A 7,962-nucleotide genomic window follows, 5' to 3' on the forward strand; every position below is an offset into this window, starting at 1 on the left:
GAAACTGATTTTTATAGAGACAAACAACGATAGAGCCTCAAAATACATTCCATTTGAAATAGGTGTGAAACCTCTTCTTTGTTTGAAATGCCAATATACATTCCATTATAGTTGTGTTCATTTCTCAGTGCTTTTGGTTCGTTTACCTTATGTGTTCTATTAAATTAATATTGTGTACCCTATTTGCGTGTACTTTTTTGTCAGAGAACAATTCCAGTCATTGTCACCTGTCAAAAAGAAGACTTCTTAAACAATATCATTAGCCATATATACTGTTCTATTTTGTGAAATGTAAATAATTTATTTGTTTGTGATTTATGTTGAATAGGCCTACATTGTTATTTACGGTTTTTGGTTCGTGTAATAAATACATTTTTTGATAAGCATGGTCTTGTCGCTTGCATCTGTTGAACTGAATATGTCTATGATCTACACGCACCCCTCTGATTTAAATTAAGCCTACTTTAAATTAATATTTGATTGCTCATTATAATACTTTAAATCCAATTCCCATAAACCGTATGGCCTTTAATGAGTTGTTTTTCCTGTGTACCCAATAGCCTATACATTTATATTAACCACACAAAATATTTACTGATTCATTCAGATATAGGCCTGCAACGGAATTTCCACACTCATTCTGGAATATAGGCTACATACTTCCTTTATAACTTCGTTAATGGTGTTGAAATAATTCGTTTCCCGCGTGTAAATAAAAATGACCAAATCAGGAATAGTGGGCCAAATGTATGGTGTTGAATTAGGCCTACCCAACTGTCTCATCATTTAACCTTTTGTTTTATTACATACTTCTAGGGAAAATAGGCAGTGTTTTATTTGCATGACTGTAAGATCATTTGTATGTGTTGTTATAGTAGCACAGAAACGTCATGCTTTACAGTTATTTGAAGTAATGTCACAGTATAAATGTTCGTTAATCCATGTTTGCGCACACGTTTTGGACTTGACCAAAAAGATCGTAGGCCAAACGAACTTCTTGGTCTAGACATATTAAGGCCTAAATAATATAGTGTTGCTGTTATTGTCAGTTTATGTAGATTTTTTTTGCACAATGTAGCCAAATCTATTGACCACATACAGCCCCCCTCCGCCACACACACATCACAAAACATGAAATACAAATCTCAAAACAGGCATATTTTAAATGACATCTGGTATCATGCTTTTGTTCTTTTTGATTTTACGCGTATTATCGATATTGATTAATGTACTGCATTATTGAGGGAGATGGCACACAATCATTTCGCTGCACCTTTATACCTGCTGTAAACTGTGTACGTGACGAATACAATTAGATTTAATTTGATTTTTTTACAATCTGATGTATTTTATATGCTCTTTGTCCGAAAATGAACACGAGGTGTATAGGCTCACGTGTAGTCCAATGGTAGATAGCATAGCTAATAGGTATATTTGAGTTCTAGGGCCTATCTATGCACAACTTGGCAATGACATAACATACATAAATGTATTTGTAATTGAATCCATACACCTGTGCTATTCTAACTGTACAGTACCTCTGGCGAGTCTGTACATCATTGGTCTGTAGCCTAATAGATTATTGTTTACCTATAGTTGGAGTGACACCTGGCGGTCTCTATGAAAAGTTTGTCTGGAGTGATTTGTGGATTGGAATTGGTGCCGGATTCTACAGTTTGCCCACTAGGTGTCATGCACTACTAACAAGTCACAAACTGAAAATCACAGAGTAGCCTAAAAAGGAAAATAACATATATTAATGTGATGTTGTTGAGTGATATTTTGTTTGTTATGTTTCCGGTCTAAAGTCCAATATGGATGGAAGTCAAATATGTTCTCATCCCTTGAGGAAAATAACATATTTTGAGGCAATAACAAAAAACTTTTAGGCTACCATGTCCACCACTATAAAGGCTGCCTGCACAAATCACTATTTTGTAGTTGGAAGTCCATGGTGGTCCCAAGCAATCCAGACAAAACATGTTTGGCTTATATCCTGCAAAAGCTTTAGGCTACTACAAACTAGTTTTTTTCTTCATGTGATTTTGAAATAGACCAAGGCTTATTCCATATAATTAGAATAGAGACCGACTTGAAGCATATCCCTAATATTTTCTCTCAAAACGTCTGATCGAGGTTTTGTCGTGGCATTTAGAATATTAACCAACAGGTGAGCACACCTAGTATCAAGTGCAAGAACTGCCTCCCAAGTCATTTGTTCTTGTCAGTGTTTTTGTCAGCAGTGTCATGGGTCTGGTGGAAATGCAGACCCAGGAGACTGCCAAATCTAAGTCTTGGTTTGGATGATGATCAATTGTAATTGTGCATATATAATCAAAGCAGGGTTGGGTAGGTTACTTTCTAAATGTAATCCGTTACAGTTACTAGTTACCTGTCCAAAATTGTAATCAGTAATGTAATTTTGGATTACCCAAATTCATTAATGTAATCTGATTACTTTTAGAAATTTTAGAAGAAGACATTTACATTTACATTTTAGTCATTTAGCAGACGTTCTTATACAGAGCGACTTACAGTTAGTGAGTGCATAATTTTTTTTTTCATACCAAAAGATCCATCAAACGCATTTGGTGTGTCATCATAGTGGTCTGTGACTTGTGGTCAGACGTGCTCAGGTGGAACAAACTTAAACTTGTGCCTTTTTTCAATGCTGAATTGAATGTCATTGAGAAAACAGAAAGGTGTCATCATGTTGTTGTTTTTTCGCAAACATCCTTTCAATTTTTTAAAAAGTCATACAAGAAGTAATCATCTAGTTTTTTTTTTTAAAGTAGGCTTTCTGTTATCTGATTACAATATTTTTGCTGGTAACGTTACTAATTACAGTTACAGTTTTTTCTAACCAGATTACATGTAATCAGTTACTCCCCAACCCTGATCAATAGGCATAGGCTACATGATGTTATTTCTCTCCAAATCAGGAGAAAAACATAGTTTCAAAAAAATTTAATAATCGAAGAAGTAATCATCCAGTTTTTTTAAGTAGGGTATCTGTTATCTGATTACTATATTTTTGCTGGTAATGCTACTAATTACAGTTACAGTTTTTTTAAAACCAGATTACAAATCTAAAATGGCGAGATAGCTTCTTGCTAGAACAATTATAAATTGAGATTTGGCCTTTCTCCCATACAGCTGTCTGGTTCCTCAGCTCAGCGATGCGAGCAATGCAACCACTGCCAGCTGACGGCCGGCTCGACCTGCCCTGGGCCGGGGAGGATTGGGAATGGGAAGAGGGTCTGACTGAGTGAGTGTGTTTAGATAAATTACAATTGAGAGGACTTCACGGTCTACTCGGGACACTTTCACTTCCCCACGATTATGCTAGGCTATACCTTCAACCGCTTCCACCTCCGTAACAACTGAACTTGAGAGTCATGCATCAACAGATGTAAAATGTAGCCAATTGAGTTGGCATGAATTGACGATATTTTAAATTCGAATTTAGGCAAATTAAATGTAGTTTATCATTGCTGTGCGATAACTCGCTTTTGCAGGTGGGGATCGCCTAAAATGCATTTCACATTTGTTATTTATTTATTTCGAATGATATTTGGGCCTGTATTGGGAAAATCCTCAAAGGTTCATTGAAATATCGATTTCAATATTATATAAACAAAAGAAAGCAATTTTACCCACCCAAACATTGCCAATAAAGTTACTGTGGTGTTTTGGGCAGGAGACGCCTGTGTTAACATGAAGGGTCCTGTTAGCTGATGAAAATGTTTTAAAAAATGGTCCTGTACAAAGACGGATGAGGTGCTGATGTATATTACAATAACGCCATGTTTCTGCAACATAATGAACTGGAATGCGAGCGGTGCTCCCCTCCTGTCATGAAGCACACAGACCCATACACATTACATACCATGTCATGTCATCTGTTCTGCCCATAGCATACATAGCATACTCTGACGAAGACGAATTAGAGCAGGTTGCAGGCGCATATGTGTTTGTCTATATGTGAATTATGTGGAATATGTAGATGGATAATGTTAAGACTTTTGACAAGTAAAACATAAAACCCGTGAGAAGTGATCGGGGAATTAATGCAAGACATGTACATGGAATTCCATAGCTTGTGCTACCTTTCTCCTCTGAAAAGAAATAATGAAAGGCCATATTATTATTAAACATTGTTATTGTTTGTCGTAAAATTAGGCCTATCATTATTATTACACAGTAGTAGGCTAATTATATTATTTTATCATTCACGAAGGATTCTTTCCATGGAAAATTCATCCCATAGTCTCAATTCTGAAAAACATTGCTTCAATTGTAAAACTTGCACTGTGGATTTATAGAATATTCACCTGTCAGTCTCGGCTGTGAATTACTGGATCAGCTCCATGTTCCAATTGAATAATCAGAATATATATATCTATATCCATAAGTGAAACTTTGGAAATCTCCCTTTCGATAACATTTTCATTTAGGTTTCTATTCCCCTTAACTCTGAAAGGAGAGAAGTAAGAAGTTATACGTTTGTTTTTAGCCCAATGGACTCAATAATAATAATAATAATAATAATACAACTCATACAAATAATGCATAATAATAATAACACAATTATACTGTTTAAAACATATGTCTTGATTTGACTGGGTTAGGTAAACGTTATTATTATTTACAGTCAATAATAACGTTTACAATTATATTACAATGACTGTGAATTATCACTGGTTAATAGCACATGTGGTAATCAAAGTCAAAATGATAGGCTAATAATAACGTTGGATAATATTAGACCAAAACGCATAACGTCATAGAAAACAAAATAACCACTTCTTTAATTAACTGCAACGATAATAAACAGTTATTGGAGCACTGTTATATTGATTTAAAGCAATCGTGGATATTTGTATTGCATCTAAAGCCATTTTTGGTTTGTTTAGAAGGGTATGAGAGCGTGCATAATTGCAAATTGGAAAACGAAATATTTAGGATATTTTACACAACATTTTGAAATTGTGTAGGCTGTAATTTCAATCATGTTATAAATCAGATTCAAGTGAGAACTGAATTAATGCACTGACTAACAAACAAGTAAACAAATATGTTTTAGCCTTGAAATCCCTGTCCATAGATATGCAAATTATATGGTATTGGACCTGGACTGAGTTCTGTAGTCTATTTTTTATCCAATCATCTAACTCAGATTCTTAAGGATTGAACACTATGAGGTTTCAAAACCCCTGATACTGTACAAACGTCCATCCTTTTTGTATTTTGCTATAGCTACAATGCATTCCAACAACCTAAAATCAATACTTTTGATGATATTCCATATTTAGAAGATGTGTGTGTGTAGTGGAGTATCGTTAACCCAAGAGAAGGTGTAAGGTAGTGCACTCACCATCTCCTCCCCGTGTCCGTCTTCCCTTCCCTTTTCCCTTTCCTTCAATTCCTGGTAACCGTGACATCGTGACCACGTGATTTGGACGGCTGAATAAATAGCTTTTGAGAGCTATGAATGGGAATAGTATGAAGCTCACGCAGGATACTTGCTCCCTGCCTGTGCGTAAAGATATTCATACAGATATGCAACAGTAAACTAACGACCTAAAACACAAATGAGTGCAAGAAAGAAAAATAATTATTGTATAAATGCTTGTAGTGGTCTTCAAGTAAATAGCTTGACTGAATTTTCCATTCCAGTTTTGTTTTCCTGCGCTTGAATTCAGAAGAGTTTCATCCTCGGTGAAAGACACCACAGCCCCAATGCCAACTGGTTGGAGTGGCGTTACACCTGGATCCAAGCTTAGTTTTGCTCTCTTCTAGATTCCAGTAATGTTTCTATGCAGCTCGGAGAAGTAAACAGGAGTTCGCTGTGGTCCTCGGAAGAGCGGTAGAGTGCTTTACGCACGGACTGATTACACCCAGCGTGGGAGCTGAAAAGACTCCGTACGGAACTAGAGGGAGGAAGAGAACCAGTCTCTCCAAGGATGACTCTAGGTACGGATATGTCCGACAACTCTGCGTTGTCTGAAGATGTGGACATAGATGTGGTTGGGGGAGACATCTCTGTTGGCAAGGATGGGAAATACCTTCATCACGATTTCCTGGACAATGACTCATACGATAATTTGTCTCAGAACGCGGGGGACAGGGGTTCCTCCCCCGGCCTCAGCAGCTCAGAGTGTCCGGCTGACCAGGTTGGAGTTGGTGGAGATTCAGTGGCCATGATAGGTGATAAGCCTGGTAAGAACGCTCTAGTCAAGCCCCCGTACTCCTACATAGCCCTGATAACCATGTCTATCCTCCAGAGTCCCAAGAAACGTCTCACTCTCAGCGAGATCTGTGAGTTCATCAGCAACAGATTCCCGTACTATCGGGAGAAATTCCCCGCGTGGCAAAACTCCATTCGTCACAATCTTTCTCTCAATGACTGCTTTGTCAAAATCCCACGTGAGCCTGGCAACCCCGGAAAAGGCAACTACTGGACCCTCGACCCGGAGTCCGCAGACATGTTCGACAACGGGAGTTTTTTACGCAGGAGGAAGCGCTTCAAGAGGCACCAAGCCAACGAAATCCTCAGGGACGCCGGGGGGTTCCTGCCCGGGTTCGGATACGGCCCTTATGGGTACAACTACGGACTCCAGCTGCAGAACTTCCATGCACATAACCCCTATCATCCGCACCTCCCAGCAGGCGCTTTCCCTTTCCAGAATACACCTTGTGGATTCCCCTCGTCAGCCTCAATATTCCCCACGCCACATCCCCTGCCCTCTCTATTAGGGGCTGACTTACGAAAGCCATTCTACCCTCAACTCAGCCCGACCTTGCCCGGCCTGGCGCCTCTCAAGACGGACACTAACACTCCAACTCGGCCCTCTTTCTCTATAGACAATATAATCGGTGCATCTAACTCCGTGGCCTCCCCGTACAGTGCACAGTCGGGCAGCCACAGCCACAGTCAGGCTCAGATCCTGGCCATGTTGAACCCTGCACTCGCCTCAGCTTCGAACCACTTGAACCTCTCGCAGGAAACAATGCTTCAGCCTGGCTCACATACATTCTCCAGCAAAACTACAAATCTTAACATTTGCCATTTCTAAACTGGCATTAAAAACAAAACTCGCAGAAATCCTATTAACCCATTACGGTTATGTCGTCTTATGTGAAGGTAGGATAAACATTCTTTGAGAAATAAGAGTGTTGCTCTTCCCCTTCTGTTTCTTAGAACTGATCGGAGAGAGGAAAGTGAAAAGGTGGCTATATTTATGGATTGTAAATATGTATAGGATACACTAAATGGAAGAAGTATGATTAAGTCAGAAAACAAATTCTAAGACAATGTTGAGTGTATTCATTTGCCTACATTGGCCTAGGCCCTCACCTATCGTGAGCGAAGATCCAGCTATTTTTAACGCAAGTTAAATGTCACGTATCTCACTGTGGGAAATATTTAATTGTTTCTTAACTATAATTGAGATTTTTATTATGGTTTATATTGTTTTATATATATTGTGTGCGTTGTGAAATAAAGCACTGTTAATAGGCTACCGAGACGCAAACTCAGGTTTTAATTGTTAGAAAGCACATTGAGACAAGGGGGGTTATTTAAACAAATCTAACCTTTCCCACTACCCCTCGTTCTTTTAACACCGGTGTTGTGGTGAATTAGTTTGATAGTGTTTCATGTTGTCAGTGGACAGATATGTGGTTTTGTTGTAAAGCGCATTACCTCTCATCCTGTTAAACTGTTGTGCTTTCCTTCCTATCTATTTCATTGAAATTAATCTGTGAAACGTATGTTATGTGTATAGACAGAGACACTTAATGTTCATAGGTCATTTTTTGTTGTAATGAAAAGAAGAATAAATGTTTGTGAATTTAAAAATACTTTCGTTAACTTGTTTATTGGAACGTTTAATTGGCCATGTGCCTGCACACATAGGTCTACTCAAAAATATGAATAACCATTAAAACTTCAAAGGC

The 7,962-nt window shown here is 38.2% G+C and overlaps 1 protein-coding gene across 1 annotated transcript; it reads left to right on the forward strand.

The window, feature by feature from the left end:
- Positions 1–5,966: 5,966 nt before the first annotated feature.
- Positions 5,967–7,079, forward strand: LOC311148912 (forkhead box protein D2-like; the record flags this gene model as incomplete). The annotated part of the gene is made up of 1 exon (XM_084185935.1): positions 5,967–7,079. The coding sequence occupies one exon, from the start codon at positions 5,967–5,969 to the stop codon at positions 7,077–7,079; it is 1,113 nt and encodes a 370-aa protein (XP_084042061.1).
- Positions 7,080–7,962: the final 883 nt, after the last annotated feature.

Source organism: Coregonus lavaretus (assembly GCF_964263955.1).
Source record: "Coregonus lavaretus genome assembly, chromosome: 21".
Classification (NCBI taxonomy): domain Eukaryota; kingdom Metazoa; phylum Chordata; class Actinopteri; order Salmoniformes; family Salmonidae; genus Coregonus; species Coregonus lavaretus.